At 40.0% G+C, this 18839-nt stretch overlaps 2 protein-coding genes across 3 annotated transcripts in view; one reads left to right on the forward strand and one right to left on the reverse strand.

Annotated features, from left to right (window-relative positions):
• Positions 1 to 505: 505 nt before the first annotated feature.
• On the reverse strand, positions 506 to 10363 carry ENY2 (enhancer of yellow 2 homolog (Drosophila)). 2 transcript variants are annotated; one of them, XM_005869056.2, is made up of 5 exons: positions 10198 to 10363; positions 8757 to 8833; positions 4715 to 4785; positions 3311 to 3385; positions 506 to 775 (listed from the first exon to the last, which is right to left on the reverse strand). In XM_005869056.2, exons 1-5 carry the CDS (start codon positions 10201 to 10203, stop codon positions 699 to 701), a joined length of 306 nt encoding a protein of 101 aa, XP_005869118.1. In that variant the 5' UTR covers positions 10204 to 10363; the 3' UTR covers positions 506 to 698. The 2 variants fall into 2 exon arrangements, with proteins under 2 accessions (XP_005869118.1, XP_005869119.1); XM_005869057.2 differs by having other exon boundaries at positions 512 to 775; positions 10270 to 10361.
• Positions 10364 to 10429: 66 nt separating this feature from the next.
• Positions 10430 to 18839, forward strand: part of NUDCD1 (NudC domain containing 1) — a 61735-nt gene continuing 53325 nt past the window's right edge. The window contains exon 1 of the mRNA XM_005869058.2: positions 10430 to 10778. Within this exon, the coding sequence (XP_005869120.1) occupies positions 10661 to 10778 (118 nt within the window). The 5' untranslated portion in view covers positions 10430 to 10660. The remainder of the gene's footprint in view (positions 10779 to 18839) is intronic.

Here is an 18839-nt window from a genome sequence, read left to right on the forward strand (position 1 = left end):
CGTAAGTACAGACAAGAGTCCGTTGGATTTGGCCATCTTGATGTCAGAGTAAAGCTATGGGTGCAGATTATTTCCCATTAAGTTCTTCCTTGACCTTAGTATGTGGGGATGTAATTTAGAGTTTCTGTTTTCAAAGTTCAGATGAGTAGATATGTGAGAGGAGCTTGGTATGAAGCCAGTTTGCAAATGTTCTCTCTTCCAATAGGATGGTAAATTCTTTGAGGAATAAGGAAGGCACATAGAGATGAGTAAGATTCAGTCCTAACTCCCAGAGTTTATAACAAATAAGACAACTGTAGTACAAGATGGGACATGTATTATAAAATAGTATAGGGATTCAGAGAAACACACCATATCTAGACAATCAGAAGAGGCAGCTTATTTCTCCTCAGTTGTTAGCACAGAAACATGTACATACTTAACAAACTATATTATTTGATGACTTTCTCTCAACAAATCTGGTGCATTGTTGAAAAGTCCCATTTATTCCAAGATCCAAGGAAACTTCAAACTCATTCATGAGATATTTATTAAAATAACACATTTAGGGGAAAAAAATCAATACAATGTATACATCATTACCGAAAACTGTATACCATCATACAAAAAAGGATTTTATTTTGGGAAAGCGATTCCTAATTTATGGCAAGTTTTACTTTCAGAAATAAGACCACAAAACAACACAATCTAATTCAATCTTAAAGGCTGGCATGCTGAGCAAGGAATGTTCTTATTCTTTGTAGAAGCTCCTTCTTTACACTGTCAGGTACCAGGGCTGAAATATAAAAATAAAAATATAAGAGTAAGAAGATTCCAATGAATATATGCCAATTTTAGGTTTGATGTCTTATTCAGGATGACCAATCCAAAATTTATAATCAATTTTATAAATACCCTCATGAGCTTTAATAACAAATTAGATAAACATCTGAAAAAATAAAGTATATTTTCATTTATTATTTGAGTGAAATGACGAAATACATTGAACACAGAGAAGAAAACATGGGAAAATTCTTTAAATGAAGTGAAAAACGGCCTTTTTAAAACACAGAGGCTATAACAGATTGATAAATTTAATTCAAATGCAACAGCAACTTAATAAGCTTGGTCAAAATCACTGTAAACAAAGGCAAAAGACAAAAACTGGGAAATCACTTTTACAGAAATGGGCTAATCTCTCTACTCTAAAATTTCTTCAATTTGCTAAGATCAGCAGGCTGTTAGAAAAACGAGCACAGGCGATGAAGAAAAGGAGAAACACAGAGTTCTTGAACATAAGAGGGGATAAACCTTACAAGAGAAATGAAAATTAAAACCACATTCAGATAACATGTTTTACCAATCAGATTGGCTAAAATCCAAAGGTTAATAATATACTGTGTTGGCAAGACTGAGGGAAAAACTAGCACTCTCATATTAGCTGGTGGGAGTATAAACTGTTCCAACATTTTTTGGAAGGTAATTCGACAATATTTTATAGAAATAAATGCATATACTCTCTGACTCAGCAAAGATGCAAAACCACAACAGTGGTTACATTTCCTATATTTTTACTTAACAAATTTGAACCATATGACTGTACTATCTATTTGGAGTATTAAAAAAAAAAAAAACGAAAAGAAAAAAAAAAGCCCTGCTCTTGGAAATTTTATTATTAAATATCAATAAATCTACATTACTGTTCCTTTTCTAATTGCCTAATAAATAAGGGCAATAGAGAATTAACTAACACTTCTAACACTATGTGCTTGTATTCAGAGGAAATGGAAAGCTTCAGATATAGTTAAATATTTCTATAAGAATTTCAGAAATAAGCACACAAATCAGATGAGACAGGTACTCCTCTATAAATTGTTTAGTTTCAGCCTGTCTAGAAATAGAGACTACATGGTTAATTCAAGTCCACTGGAACTGTGATCAATATGTATATTAAACATACTTTTAGGTGATGAAGAACAGATCAGTTGCCTTGGGGATAGGGATAGGGTGTGAATGAATACAAAGGTATCGCTTGAAGGGAGTGGTGGGTATATGAATTCATACATGTGTATAAAATTCACAGAACTGCACACTAAAACGGTCAATTTTACTGTATATTTAAAAAAGTAAAATGCTTCTACTCTTCACAATAAAGAAGACTAAGAGAACAAATTTATTTTCACTTCTCTTTTCTTTATTTACTCATTCTCTAGCAGGGGAGCTACAAAGAACTGATATGTCCAAGATACCAGTGTTCAAGGAGGAGCAAAGGACAATTTCTACCCTGTATAACCGGTTCCTAAGTAATGTTAACAAATTAGGCATAAATTACTGAAGGAAAATAGAAAACAAGTTTAGGGAAAATTATTTTAAAATGTAAAGTCATGGGGGGAACAATAAATAGTGTTGGTTTTATTTTTCTTTTCTGAGATATGTGTAAAGAAAAGGTCAGGTTTTTGTAGCTGTAACTAGGCCAAAAGATATGATGGAAAGAACCAAGGGATTCCTAGCTCCTTTCTAACAGGTAAGCAGTTTGGGGAATGAGTAGTTTCTAAGAATAATTTTCAAACATATTTACTTATTTACATTTAAATTATTTTTAGTATTTTTGTGTGAGAAAACAATAGGTCATCTAATTTACCTGGTTTCACTTAAACTTTCTCAAAGTAAATGGGGAAAAAAATGTAGGTCCATCTAAGATAAGAATATAATGTAGTTTCCTGACACTATTTATTGCATAACGTCGATGTTAACATACTTCCTTTCTTTCCTTTGCTTTCTGTAAACAAGGCATTAAAGGGAGAAATTAGGTGGTCGCAGGGTGAATCTTAATTATGGATTACCCTGAATATGAAGTTATGGTGCTACTACATTCTTAATTAGACATTCAAGAAGACAGAGCTTTGTTTATTTTTAATAAGCAAAGTGATAGCAGAGCAATGACTCACGGACCAGAGTAAAACTTTGAATTATTAAATATTAAGTGAAGTCAGGCCATATTTAATAGTTTATAAATCGTAGCTTCAGGTATATTTACCTCTACAAGATCCCATATTTTAAAAAATATCTTTCTTACCAATCATGTCAATTTCTTTGTATACTGTTTCAGAGTGCAAAACATTTTACACCTCTTATCTCATCTGTTACTCAAAATCATGCTAGGGAGGCAGTGAGACAATTATAATTGTTCCCAATGAGGGAACATCAACTCTCCAAATAATTTTGGAAAAGTTGTTTTTCTTTGTAGGAAGAAAGAAAAGCTGAACCAGCATGACAGAAAAAAATCATGTCTTTAGCACACGTTTCCTTTCACACAATTTATATTCCTTACCTCTGCCTTTTGGTGTGATTTCAGCCACCAAGTCATCAACAGTAACGTGTTCTAGTCCTTTTTCTTTAATTACCTCTTATGCAAAAGCAAAAAACAAATCATATCATTTAAAATCATTATCTGTAAGAAAGATTTTCATAGAGGAAGGGTTAAGATCATGTTTTTAGAGTACAGATTGGTCTTTAAAAAAAAAAGAGGACACTTCTTTTTTAATGAATATTTAGTTCAACTTTAAACACATTAAGTATTCACCAGATAATATCATAAAAGCCTGTTCATCTCTCAGCTAAATAACTTTAGCTTAACAAATATAGCACAGAATGAATTTGAACTGTAAGGTCAAATCTAACAGTTATAAAAAGCTAGAAATTTATAACTGCACAGATCTTATTTCACTGTTATCATACTAGCTCTTAAATGTGTGGAGGGGGAATAAGCTATTATTTGTGTCCAATTTAAAATTTCATAGCCCAAAATGAAAATACAAAACTCCTTTGCTCCTTTCTCTTCTCTAGACTGGGCCAAAAGAAACAAGAGGGAAAGTAGTTAATGTTTACTGAACCCCTACTGTGTGCTGGATGCTTTATATCAGTTAATATTCACAATAATGAAATGGGCTGGGCATTTTTCCCACTTCACAGATGAGGCAACTGAAGCATAAAGATTAAATAACTCATCCAAACATGAGTTGAAATACAGCTCTAGTCTTTTATCAGTGAAGATCTGTATGACCTCAAAGTCTATGCTTTTACTGATTTGTCATAATTAGTTAATGTTATAAATAGTCACTATTATCATTACTTGTAGAAACCATTACAATACAATGGGAAATCATTAAAAATAACCAAAATGCTATTATCCTAAAAGCTGAGCCAGAAAGGAGGCTTGTCATAGTGACATGTGTAATCTGTCTAATGGAATCATCATCAACATTAAGCAATTTAACAAGCCCCCATTGTACATTTAAAAAAATAAGTATAATTCTCTAAGAGCTTTTAACATGAATTTTTCAAAATAACACTGTCAAAGACAAGAGAGATAATTCCTAAATGTCTAACAACCATAAAGTACTCAGTTGGTTAATTAAAACATATTAGGAATAAGGAATGTTTCATTTTGAACGGGCACACTGAAAAGGTGAGATTCCACATTTTAAAGCCATAAAAAATCCTGCTTCACTTGTTTTAAGAGAAATACACAAAATTTTTTTATAAATTTAGGAATTAGGTCTACATATTATCACAGAGGAGGAAATCATCACTACAAGAGTCAATTTTCCATTTGTTTAAAATTATGTCTGACCACTTATATACCTTTACAATACTGACTGTAATTTTTCTAGTGAACCTCAAACCAACACAGAGAACAATGGAATTAGCTTATCTTCTAAATGAAACTGATTACCTTTACAGTGTGCCTTCAATTGATCCTTCCAGCCACATTCAATTAATTTAGCTCTCAGCAACTCTTTGAGGCTGTGTAGAAAAAAAAAAGTGTTTTCAAATTAAACTACAACAATGTGCAATATCTCAGATAGGAACGTTTGAATCAAAAGCTCAACCCTTCAATTAAAAATTCCCTGCTTGCCAGTCACAAAACTTCAACCATGTCCTGATCCTGGTTCTATCACGAAATAGTTTAAATAGTTCTTTGATCTTGTGGGGACATGGCCTCATTTTCATTACTAGCAAAGTAAAATAAAGCAGATGGGGCACAATACTTCTCAAGAAACTCTACTCTGGCCTTCTTACACCCTGTCTACCTCCCTCCACCAACAGAAATATTGTGAGGCTATAAACCTTTTGGAAGATATTAGTTGAGCTTGGAGCAGCTGCACCTCTGAAATCTTCAAACTCCAAAATCCCTTCCTTGACTACAAATTCTTATCCTTTAATTCTCTTACTTCCCCATTATTTCTCTCTCTAATCTCAAAGATTCCCCTCCCTTTTTCCATTAACCTTCTAAATGATACATCAATTATGTATTTCATGAATCTAACACTTTACCCCCCACATTTTAACAATTCAGTAAATGGCATGCCTATCATAATTTAAATTTTTTTATTGATTTTTAGAGAGGGAGGTAGGAAAGGTAGGACGAGAGGGAAGGAGGGAAGGAGGGAATGAGGGGGAGAAGGGGAAAGAGGGGGGAGGAGGGGAAGGAGGGGAGAGGAGGGGGAGGAGGGGAAGGAGGGAAAGGGGAAGAGGGAGAGGGAGAGAGAGGAAGAGAGATAGATTTGTTGTTCCATTGACTTGATGCATTCATTGATTGATTCTTGTATATGCTCTGACCTGGGATCAACCCTGAAACCTTGGCTTATGGGAAGACGCTCCAACCAACCAAGCTACCTGGCCAGGGCCCTATCATAATTTAATTAGCAGGGTTTTCTTGTTTCTTACTGGTTTAAAAAAAAGGCGTATATTGCAACTAATGGCATCATGGATGTAATAAAATAGTTTATCAGTACTTTCTGTTCCTTTTCCATACCCACTCTAAAAAATCCTCAATCTTCTACCTAAATCATCTTATTTCTCAGCTTAAAACATGTCATATTCCAAACCAAACTGCTTCTTTCAATATTCCTGTATCTCCACCATGTGGCATTTTCATCTCAATATTTAATCAGGTCATTCAATCTTCACCGGGCTCAAGCCCAGCTCATGCTCCTCTCCACCCTCAACCTGTTCTGTTCTCCTTGTCACGATGGCAATTCCATGCTTCCAGTCCCTCAGGCTAGAAATCTTGGCAGCGTCCTTCACTGCAACTTTGCTCGCACTACACATCCAACAAATGAGCAAGTCCTACTGGTTCCAGTTCTAAAATAAGTACCTGCACCCATGTTTTGTATCACCTCTGCCCTGTGCAAGCTACCACCTTGCCTTGACTGGACTATTCCCAAAGCCTCTAACTTGTTCCCCTGCTTGTTCTCCTTGCACACTTCCATTCTCTTCCCACTGCTCAAAACTCTCCAGTGGCTTCCTAATTTACCCAGAAGAAACTCCAAGTTTTACTACAGCCTAAATGACCCTCCATGATCTGCCCCCTCCCCAGCTGTGCCCTGACTTCCTTCTTTCCCTCTTCCAATTTATTCAGTCTCATTAGCTTCCGTGTGCTCCTCAAAATGCCCCAAAAATTCCTATCTTGGGACCTTGGCTTTTGGAGTCCCTCCATCTCCCTCATGTCCTTCTGATCTCTTATCAGTGAAGCCCTGTTTTTTCTTCCCAAAATAACATACCCCATTATTCTCTGCTTTGTTTCTCTAGAACTCATCATTACCTGACATATTAGACATTTCTTGTCTGTTTTCCCCCATTAGGATGCAAGTTCCATGAAAGGACAGACTTCACTTTGTTCACTACTATAACTTCAGCACCTTAACAGGACGTGGCATGTGGTAGAAACTCAGTAACTAAGCTACATGAAATAAACAAACAAATACATAGTCCCCTAGACTCATTACTGGCAATACTATCCTCTCAGTTTCCCAAGGCACCTTTCTAGTTTCCACCTTCTTCCTCATCTCTGATTTTACTTAGAAAACAAAAAACCACAACCTGAGTTTTCCTTTTCATTTTACTGTTTTTCATTTTTAACCCAATATAATCTTCTGCATTCTGTCTCTAATGCTTCCAGTCTATGCTCCACTCTGCCAGAGTAACATTCCTAAAGTGCAAATGTGATCTAGTCATTCCCTTAAAAAAACCTTTTAATGCCTCCCAACAGCCAAGAATAAAATCAACAACAGATGTTTTTGAAAACCCACCACTCATTTTTCTGTCCTTTTTTTGACAGAAGAAAAACAAAAAAACCTCTACCACTCTCAGTGTAAGAAATCTGGGTAGGGTTCTGGTGATGGACATGTGACCTAGGCAAGGGTGACCACGACTGGCCTATTACCTAAGTGAGATGGTAATCAGGGCAGGTCTTTATTGAAACTATCAGGAGGAAGGTAGTCTGAGCCAGAGGGGTATACATTTTGAACCACTGATCTCTGTAGGGAGAGCCTGCCTGAGAATAAAGCCAACACAGAGGAAAGCAGAGCTGAGAGGCAAAGAAAGATATATTGTTGACAATAATTTTTGAGTGCCTGAAGCCAGCGGTGCCTGAAGCAATTTTAAGCTCTAGACTTTTCAGTTAGAAGAGCTTATGTATTTCCATTGGTTAAGCCAGTTTCTATCATTTTCAACTAAAAAAAAGCTGACTTATACAAAATCTACTCCTCCTGTCCACACAGCTTTTACCCTTTACCTCTTCCTAGCTTTGATTCTGCACTTCCCCAGAAGCTGTGATTTTGCACATTGTTCCATCTGCCTAGATTGTCTTCTCTACTTTTTTGGCTTGAAGAACTGCTAATCCTTCTCCCCCAGCTGAAGTACCTCTTTTACTATGGTGAGATCTTAACTGATCACCTTAACCCGCAGGTGGAATTGAAAGATCCCTCCTGTTCCCTATATATACTTCCCTCACAATTTATCACCCTGTTTCTGGAAGCCTTTCTTGATTCCTGTGAGATCTTAACTGATCACCTTAACCCGCACCTGTTAAGGTGCTGAAGTTATATAGTGAGCAAATTTATCACCCTGTTTCTGGAAGCCTTTCTTGATTCCTCAGCCTCTCCTTTGTACCTGCAAACCTTTGTGCTCATTTTTCCAAATATTTACTTGGCCAATTAAGAACGAGGCGTGATAATGGATATACACTGGTATTTCTGCTGTCAAGTAATTTAGATTATATTGAAGGATACAAACTAGCTAAGTAGGTGGTCATAATACAATGTTAAATGTTCTGATAGACCAGGATACTCAAAAGAAATATTTAAATTAAGACTTGAAAGATGAGCTAGACGTAGCTAAAGATTAGGAGAAAAAGAAAGGAATATTTCAGATGGTAGGAATAGTACATGCTACTGAGGTTAAGAGAACTTGGCAATGCCCTGGCTGTGGTGGCTCAGCTGGCTGAAGCGTTGTCCCACACATCCAAAGGTCTCAGGTTCAATCCCAGTCTCGGTGCGAGGAGACCGATCAATATTCCTCTGCCCCCTTTCCTTCCTCTCTCTCTAAAATTAATAGAAACATATCCTTGGATGAATATTAAAAAAGAGCTTGGTAACTAATACTGGTTCTATTATGCTGTCTCCCTGTTAAAAAGTGGGTAACATTATGTCTCCAACTGTCGTTATTTAGGAATTTTTTTGCTATTATACAATCTCTGAGAGTCATTTCTTGTTCATCTTTCTACATCACTCACTTCCCTCTAATTTCTTGCAATACTGAATAGGCCTGCCTATCGTTTACACATGTTAGGAACTGAAGCTTTTGACAATCTATTTTTCTGTAATTCTTTCCACTGACATCAGTCTTGTTCCTTCATATTTCGATTCTTGTAGATACAGTAACCGTAACTTAAAGGCGTTAAATACAATTTACCCACAAAGTCTCTTACTTACCGTTCTCTTTCTCCAGTTTCTATCAACTTTTGGTTAATCGCTGCTCTCATCTGCGCATCTTTGTTCATCTTGCTAACCTGAACATCAACAGGCATTTTCAGACACAGAGCACTTACAAAGCATTCCCTCCTAAATCCTCTAGGCAAGCACTGCCACACCTTTACCGTGCTATCGGCTGAAGGGGCGATAAATACCAACAATGCGTTAACGACGTCATTACTCTCCATATTTTCGGCATCCCCAGGAGGCACACTGATAAGCTCCCTGAACAGCTTCCTCCCCCCGGATGCCCTTTATTAAAACGAGTCTGGAAGTAGCAAGTATCGTCACATGTATTAAGACACACGTATGTGCCTAGTGCCGGGCTAACACATTGTTGTTGCTTTTTTTTTTTTTTTTAACTCATTCCACTCCCAGAACCTATTATTTCATAGAAGTATGATTAACATCATCTGTGTTTTACAGGTGAGGAAACTGAGGCACTGAGACAAGAAAGTCATGAAAAAGTCGGTTTTGCACTCGGGTGGCTTTGACCCCGCCCCCCAAACACTTCCAGGGCTCATCACGACCGACTGCGAGCGGTTTCTGTTCAAAATTTTTGGGGAAGCCATGCTAGTCTAGGATATGTTGGTGAAAAGTGCAATTTCCAGGTTAAGTTAAGTGCTTCCCTTCTCACGGGGACGTGTCCTGAATCGCGACGACTAAACCTGCTGTTTGAGTATATTTGTGCTCTTTCTTGATCAAAGGGGGAAACAAACCCCAAACGAAGTCCTCACTTGGAGCATTCTCACTTTCCGGTAAAAACAGCCAGCCCAGCCCAAAATGGTGCAGAAAGCAGAGGGAGGCGAGGCTGGGAGGCTTGGAACCAGCCGGCACCTGTCAGTCGCTTCAGACCACTTTGCAGCCTGCCATGTGCCCTTTTGGGAAAACGCAGGCTGGCATGACTTCTCAGAGTTGAAATTTCTTTCTTTTTTCCCAAGTGCAAAGGGAAAAGGAGGGGTTGAGAAAGGACTAGGACATGTTTGCTTTTGCAGCTGGAGGTTTAACATTTTCAAAAGCAATTCTGAGGTCCAGTCAGGACCATGCCCAGAATATTGAACTGAATCTCGCCCCGGCCCCTCCAATACGGACAGTGACCTTGGACAAGTCGGTTCCGAAAGACCTCAGTTTTCTCACCGGTGACACAAGGGCGCTAGGGGATCCCTCCCGGTCCAGTCATTCCTGGGGAAAGCAGAACGGGGCGGAGACAGCGGAGAGGCGGGAGGGGAGGAGCCAGAAAACAAAGCGAGGACTGGCTCCGGGCCAACTCCGGTAGCACGCCCAGTCGGAGAGCCCTACAGGCCCGCGAGCGCGGGTCGGGGAAGCGAACGAAAGACAGCACATCGAAAGGAGCCTGGGCCGGGCCCGGGTCCCGGCCCTGAGGACCACGGGCATAGCTCACCACCATCACCGCGGGCGAGGGCCGTCCCTTCCCAGCGACGAAATGACCCTTGCGCTGGCGACCGTTACCTACCACACTCTTCGGCTGCCCGGACTTAGACCCTCAGTAGCTCGGGCGCCTAAGCACACAGAAAGCTAGAACACGCATTTCCGGGGCGGGGCCTCGCCACCCTGCCTATAAGATGAGAATTTAACCAGCGCGGGCCGCCTCCTGGCCGCTCAGCCCTCTGGGTAAGAGAGTCCAGCCCCCGCTGTCGCGCTGGGCGGTGCTTTCTCTGGAAACTACGCATCCCGGCATGCAACAGTCAACTCGCTCACGGGCACTACATTTCCCAGAAGGCATGCTGCACCGCAGTGTTTAATGGGATGGGACCCACGCAGCCTCCCAGCCTCGGTGCAACGAGGGAAGCGCGGACCTTTCAACAAGAGCTTTATTAATTCTCCCGCTAGGAACCTGGAAGGCGATGGAGGTGGCCGCTAATTGCTCGCTGCGGGTGAAGAGACCCCTGTTGGACCCCCGATTCGAGGGTTACAAACTCTCCCTCGAGCCGCTGCCCTGTTACCAGCTGGAACTAGACGCAGGTGGGAAGCGGCGGCGTCCCCTTGCACTCTTTTCCTCTTCCCTTTCGGATGCCAAGGGCCAGACCCTTCCCGCATTTTCTTCCTTTCCGACTCGGGGCCTTCCTTACGGCCCGTCGGGCTGGGGTGGACACCGGGTGGCGGTTTCTGGAGAAGGACGTCCATCCCGGACCTTCGTGGGAGCCACCTTCGCGCGGCTCTTCTGTGGCGGGACCACGGGCCGGCACTGGGCTGGGCCGCTGGGCTCCGGGGCCCGGCACGCAGGTGCTGCTCGGGCCGAGACCGCCTGTCCGTCCTGGCCTGGCCCCTGCTGCGGAGAAAGCTCACAACTTGCTTTCCCCTGGGCCTGGAGCATCCATCCTCTGTGAACCTGTGCGTTGAGAAGCCACACCTCTTTGGGACCCCAGCTCCTGCTCTCTGGCTGAGTCCGACCCATTTCTTAAAAGAGGAACCCCACTGTAGTTCTGAGCAGGTGCAGTTACCTGGGTGATGTTAGCCTAAGGACTGTATTGTAGAGAACATCTCCAGAAAGTTGTGAGGAAGAGTTGGTTTTCGTACCCATACTTCTTAGGACTTGTTTTGTGTGTCTGTAGCAGGCCAGCTAGTCACCACTTTACCTTTCTTTTTGTTTTTTTTTAAATATATCTATTGATTTCAGAGAGGAAGGGAGGAGAGAGAGAAACATCCATGATGAGAGAGAATCATTGATGTGCTGCCTCCTGCACGCCCCCTATTGGGGATGGACGGAATTGAACCTGGGACCCTTCAGTCCGCAGGCTGACGCTCTATCCACTGAGCCAAGCCGGCCAGGGCCACTTTACCTTTTTTTTAAAAAAAACACACAAGGTGGAGAATGGCATTTTCATTGAGGATAGAGAGCCCAGAGATTTGCATTTTTAATACACACCCCTGCTGATTCTGGTGCATGTTGACAGTAGATCACACTTTGAGAAATACTGATCTACAGTTGATGAATAGATTTTATAGTGTCAAATAATGTGTTTAATTCATTTATAAAATTCAGAAACATCTATTGGGACCCTGTTTTATGTTACATGCTAACATCAAGATGAGTATGACAGTCTGTAACATAAAGGTGCAATTATCTAGTTGGGAGGAAAAGTAAACAGATAATTATAAAGCAGTGTGGTAAGGCAGTGATTGGGATATGTACACAACATAACGGTAGTACTTAATCTTTCCAAACCAGCCCGGGAGATCTGGGAAAGCTTCCTGGAGGAATCGATATCTAAGTTGCACTTTGGAGGCTAGGTAAGAGTTGAGCAGGGTAAGATACAATGAGCTTGGTTTTTCTTTTCCATTCCCTCTCCCACTCCATATCAGTAAATGGTACCACCATGTTTAGTTTATGCATTTAAGAAGTCATCCCAGCCCTAGCCTGTTTGGCTCAGTGGATAGAGCGTCGGCCTGCGGACTGAAGGGTCCTGGGTTCGATTCTGGTCGAGGGTACATGTCTGGGTTGTGGGCTCGATCCCGATCCCCTGTGTGGGGCATCCAGGAGGCAGCCAATCAGTGAATCTCATCACCTACAGGTCAGGTAAGTGGTTCTAGGTGTGGCTTGGGCTCCTCCGTACACTTTTGTTCAATAATGGGTCTGCTAGGCGTCTCTGCTCATCTTGGCTGGACTTCCTCATACGTTTAGGGGTTCTTTGGCTATAGACTGGCTTAAGGTTATTTCAGATGGTCCCCACTTAGCTCTACTCCACTCGATCTCTCATTCTTTAGCCGGCTAGTCCAGGCTTATTCCAAGAGACAAGTAGCAGTGCACAAACACTTTTTCAAGCTACTGCTTGGAATAAGTTTGCTGTTGTCCCATTGTGTGGAGAGCGGCTACAGCGTTTGGACAGGTTGAAGCCTGGGACTAATAGGCGGGCACGCTCCTCTCGTGGCAACATTGTAACCACGCCCTTACTTTGCCTTGTGGAATCTGGCATTAAATAAAGACAGGGCTTTCAGGAGAGAGGACAGCGTCTCACCTAGACCCAGCTTTTTTACTAAGTGATACAGGCTGCAGGAGGTGCAGCAAGTAAACAAAGCTTGACCAGGTGGGTATAATTGAGTAGATTTGAAACTCACGAGAACATTTTAACCACGCCCTTACTTTGCCTTGTGGAATCTGGCATTAAATAAAGACAGGGCTTTCAGGAGAGAGGACAGCGTCTCACCTAGACCCAGCTTTTTTCTCTTGTCTGTGTTTTCTCAATCCTTCACCACCCCCTTCTCAGGCTCACCGAACCTGGCTGTCCTGGCTCAGCACATATGGCACCCAACGTGGGGCTGAGTATGCCATGGCCATGCCAGCTCGGCACACCACTGGCCTAAGCAAATCATATAATCATGTCTAGAATAATTATAGCCACCTCACACCACATGGCATTGACCCAGGGAGGCATAAAAAGTTGGGACCATTAGTGCAGGTCTATGTAGTTGCTTATGTTGACGTCATGGAGTTATTTCTTCATTAAACCCGCCTGTTCAATCTTTCAGCAAATCCGGTAGAAGATTTTGGCTTCTTCATGCCTCTATCCTTGTCTAAATCACAGTTATCTCTTACCTGAACTGTAGTAGCTTCCTTGACTATCCTTCCTGTCTTCATTTTTGGGCTCCTTCATTGTATTCTCCATAGGCAGTACAATCATAGTTTTAAATCTGTATTTATTTGATATCTGTTTGTTTCACTAGACTGTGAGCTCCATGAAGACGGTGTTTCTCCTTTACTCACTACTCTGCCATTGCTCTTAGCATAGCAGATGCTCAATAAATTGAGTGAATGAAGGAGAGAAGGAGGAAAAAAAATCTCCTGGGAAAGTGAGACAGGACTGATTTCTTCATGGGGCCCTTCAATAAAAAATAAAACTCACCCATCATAAAAAGCCCAATTTCTTAATTTGCCAAGTGGAGATGTTTCTTAAAAACTGTCATGTAACCCAGCAGGTGTGGCTCAGTGCTTGACCGTGGGCTCATGAACCAGGAAGTGAAGGTTTGATTTCTGGTTAGGACACATGCCTGGGTTTCCGGCTAGATCTTCAGTAGGGGGCGTGCAGGAGGCAGTTGATGGATATTTCTCTCTCATCGATGTTTCTATCTCTCTGTTCTCCCTTCCTCTCTCTAAAATCAGTTAGAAAATATCTATTTTTAAAAACTCATGTACTCGCCCATCTTTTTATAAATAAAAGGCTATTTTTAACACAAAAAAGCAGGAAGCAAAATCTCATAATATATAGCTCTCTAAATCCAATAAAAACTCACAAAGTTTTCCTTTTTCTCCCCTCCGTTCACCTGTGTTGGTTTTAGATTCTGTGTTTGGGATGCACAACTGGAGGTGGTGAGGTGCCATTTAGGGCTTTAAGCAAAGAAGGAAAGTTGATTTAGGGTTTTAATGGTTTACACTTGGGCTCTATGGAGGTTGAATTTGGAAAATGAGAGGAATGGAAACAGATCAGCTTAACTTTTGCTGTAGTTCACGTGGTGGGACTTATGTTATTTACTTGAGGAGGAGGATGAAAAAGAGGTTAATTCTTTTGAAAATTATTTCTAGAGAAAGTGAGGTATGATTCAGGAGCTCCTCCTGACAGCTTGACTTCTTTTACACTAACCTAAGGAATATACATTAATTCAGCACACTGAGTGGGCACCTCGGGTGGGTGAAGCTCTGCATTTAGGATGTGAGGATGAAGATATGGTCCCTGGTCTCAAAGACCTTGGAGGTTAGGTATTCTCTTGTTTTAAGTAGTGTCATTAAATTGTTCTAAAATTCCCGCTGCTGTGTAAACAGTATATGTCACTTTGTCTTTTTCTATTTCAAAGAACTGAGCAAGAAAACCTTTTTTATAAATTGTAATTGCCCTTTGACCCAGCAATTCCATTTCTGGATAGTTATCTTATAGATTTTTCCCCCTAGAAACTTTATTCAGTAAATGTCTTTGTATATCCCCCCCTCCCCCTATATTTCACCTAGCTAACTCATATTGCATTTTTTCGGCTTGATTTGTGTGTTACTTACTTAGAGATTCCTTTCTTGAGTTAGAATCTGTACCTTTCAGAATCTGTACTGTCACATCGTACCTGCTGCTTCATAGACTTTGTCTCACTTAGTAGTATTCGATGTCTTTTCTATGCTAAGACTATTAGTTCTGTATTGATGAATCCTGTGTCCATCTCCTTCAGTGCTTTATCTCTAGGGCTGGAGCTTGCATGGTGAATAATGGATTATTTCATATAACACATTAAACAGCTTTATTGAGATATAATTGGCAAAAGGCTCCACATATTTAAGTGTATAGTTTGGCAAAATTTGACATGTATACACTCATGAAGTCATCACCACAATCAAGATATAAAACTTAGCTGTCATTCCCCGGAGTTCCATGTACTCCTCTGTAACCAGTCCTCCATTCCTTTTCATACTCCCATCAATTCCTAGGCAACTGCTGATGTCTTTCTGTCACTATATGTTAGGTTTTTTTGCATTTTCTAGAGTTATATTCATGGGATTATACAGTGTGTATTCCTTTTTGTCTGTTGTCTTTTAGTCAGCATAATTTGAGTTCATCCTAGTCATATTGAGAGAGGGATATTGTTAGTCTGACTATAATTGTGGATTTTTCTAATTTTCCTTGTAGTTCTGTTAGTTTTTGCTTCATATATTTTGAAGCTCTGTTTTGTTGTATAAACATTGATTATTGTGTCCTCTTGATAAATTGACCCCTTTATCATTATGAAATAACCTTCTTTAACCTTGGTGATAGTCCTTGCTCTGAAATCTACTGACTGATAATAAAATAGTCATGCCAGCTTTCTTTTTATTAATGTTACCATAGTGTGTGTGTGTGTGTATACTTTTACTTTCAGCCTCTTTGGCATCTTAGTATTTAGCATACAGTTCTTATTGGCAGAAATAGTTGGGGCTTGCTTTTTCATTCAGGCTGACAAATCTCATCTTTTAATTCAGTTGTTTTTATTTAATGTGATTATTAATTTTGTTAGGTTTGGGCTTTTTATCTTGCTTTTGGTATTCTGTTTGTTTTTGGGAAAATGGACTTTTCTCACTGACTGCCTTCTTTTGGATTGAATGTTTTTGTTTTATTTTCACCTGAGGATATGCTTAGAAAAAGGGAGGGAGGGAGGCAGAGTGAGCAAGAGAGAAACATTGATCAGTTGCCCTCTGTAGGTGCCCAGACCAGGGATGGAAACTGAAACCCAGGTATGTGGGCCCCTGACCAGAATCGAACCAGCAACCTTTCGGTGCATAGGACCACAACAACACGCAACTAACTGAGCCACTCTGGCTGGGCTGCATTGAATGTTTTTTTATGAATCAATTTCATCACTTTTGTTGGCTTATTAGCTATTGCTTTTGTTTTGTTGTTTTAATAGTTGCTTTGAAGTTTAAGTATACAGCTTTAACTTATTACGCAATACATTCAAATGATATTACACTACTTCACATGTAGTATAAGACTCAAAATAGTATATCTAGTATTTCCATTTCTCTCCTGCTGGCCTTCATGCTATTGTTGTCATGCATTTTACTTTTACATATAATTGTAAATTCACAATACATTGTTATTATTTTTGTTTAAAGAGTTAATTATCTCAAAGAAATGTAAATGATAAGAAAAGCTTATATATTTCTCTTATAGTTGCCATTTTTAGTGCTCTTCATTCCTTTATGTAGATCCATATTTTTTATCTATAATTCTCTTGCCTGTGGGTCTTTGTGATGCATCTTTCAGTTTTTGTATGCCTGAAAACATTTTTATTTTGCTCTGGTTTTAAGGATACATTTTTGCCACATATAGAATTCTAGGTTGACAGTTTTTTCTTTCAGTACTTTAATGATGTTTCCCCACTGTCTTTTTGCTTGTATTGTATTGTTTCTGATGAAAAATCTGATGTTATCCATCTTTGTCTTTTTATGTATGACATCATTTTCTCTGGCTGCTTTTGTAATTTTTTTCTTTTACATTGGTTTTGAGCAGTTTGGGGTGACTTTCCTCATGAGTCTTGTGCTTGGATTTTGTTGGTCTTCCCAAACCTGTGGATTTATAGTTTTCATCAGGTTTGATAAGTTTACAGCCATTATTTCTTCCGTTCCCCCTCCCCCCCTCTTTTTCCCTTTAAGAAATCCAGTTGCCCATTTTTAGATTGCTGGAAGTTGACCCCAGTGCATCAGTGCCGTTTCATTTTTTTCCCATTCTTTTTGTTCTCTGTTTTATTTTTTGATCATTTCTATATTCATGCCTTTAATTTCACTAATCTTTTTTTCCAGTCCCTAATCTGTTATTAATATCTAAGTGTATTTTCATTTTAGAAATTGTAGTTTTCATCTCTAGAAGTTTAATTTAAATCATTTTTACATCTTTCATGTCTGTATCATTTTGATCATATGGGACATGCTTTAATAACTGTTTTAATGTTCTCTTCTGCTAATTATAACTTCTGTGTCAGATGTGTCTTGAACTTCTGTTGATTATTTATTCTTTTTATGAGTTTTGTTTTCTTTCCTCTTTGCATGTCTGATAATATTTGACTGGTTGCCAGAAATTGTGAATTTTAACTTGTTGGCTGCAGAATATATTTATATAAAACTTTAAAAAAAATTTTGTTATTGATTTCAGAGAGGAAAGGAGAGGGAGAGAGAGATAGAAATATCAACGATGAGAGAGAATCATTGATTGGCTGCCTCCTGCACGCCCCCTACTGGGGATCGAGCCCACAGCCTGGGCATGTGCCCTTGACCGGAAGTGAAGCCGGGACCCTTCAGTCCGCAAGCCGATGCTCTATCCACTGAGCTAAACCTGCTAGGGCTGTATAAATCTTCTTGAACTTTGTTCTGGGATGCAGTTGAGTTACTTGGAAACAGATTAATTGGGTGTGAATTGTTAGCCTGGTCTGGAGCAATGCTCAGTCTAGGGCTAATTATTTGAGAGAAGACTTTTCTGTGTACTCTACCCATTGTCCCATGAGTTCTGAGTTTTTTCCATTCTGGTTGGGGGGAACAGTTACAGCTCTCAGCCTTGTGTTGAGTGCCTAAAATGGTTTCTCTCAACCTTTCAGATGGTTCTTCCCCTGGCCTGAGGTGGTTTTCTCAGTCATGTGCCATTATTTGAGAGACACCCTCTGATTTTCCTCTCTCTTTGTTGCTCTCTTCTCTAGTACACTGGACAGTCCAATGAGCTGTAGTTGCCTTGATCAACTCCCTAGACTTTCACTCAGTTTCCACAACAAGGGGAGTCTCTCAGGTTCTACCTCACCTTTTCCTCTTCGTGCCAAGATCTGGAAATTCATTAAAGGTGGTATTAAGCTGGGGCAGTGCTAGGGCTCACCTCCTTTGTTTCTCATTTCTTAGGGATCACTATCCTTTGTTGCCTGATGTCTAGTGTCTGGAAAACTGTTGTTTCATATAATTGTATCTGGTTTATTTAATTTTATATCTTTTTGATGGAGAGATAGAACTGGTCACTATTATTCCATCTTGGCTTCAAGAAAAAAGTGTTCAATATTTATTTTTAAATGAAAAAAGATTTTGGTAGAATAGTAGAGTTCAAACAAAATTGAAATGGGTTAATATAGATAATGAGAAAATGGGAGAAGTTTGAGAAGTACAGGGTAGGAAGGAGGCCTGCTTTGGGAACAGGGCAAAAAGGAGGAAACCTTTTTTCATTTGTTTGTTGTGTGAAGTGGGAAGTTTTCAACATATTAAAGTGGAGGAGAAGGGACCAGTAGAGAGGAAGGACCTAGAAGAGGGAGGAGAGAATGGAATCCTAAGCACCTTTGTGAGAATTTGCCTTGGAAGGGAGAAGAGAAACAGGGAAATCATCATTTCTTCTTATGTGCCATCTAGCAAACACTTTACATGTTTGCAGATTACATTTGTCAAGAATATTATAGGACGAGTACCATTAACTGGGGAGACAGGATAGAAAGGTTAGGTAACTTAACCAGGCTACTTGTCAGTGGGAAAGCTATATCTAGAGTACATGCTGTTCCTTCCTTCCTTCCTTCCTTCCTTCCTTCCTTCCTTCCTTCCTCCCTCCCTCC

This window comes from Myotis brandtii, unplaced genomic scaffold, assembly GCF_000412655.1.
Source record: "Myotis brandtii unplaced genomic scaffold, ASM41265v1 scaffold285, whole genome shotgun sequence".
NCBI classification, from domain to species: Eukaryota; Metazoa; Chordata; class Mammalia; order Chiroptera; family Vespertilionidae; genus Myotis; species Myotis brandtii.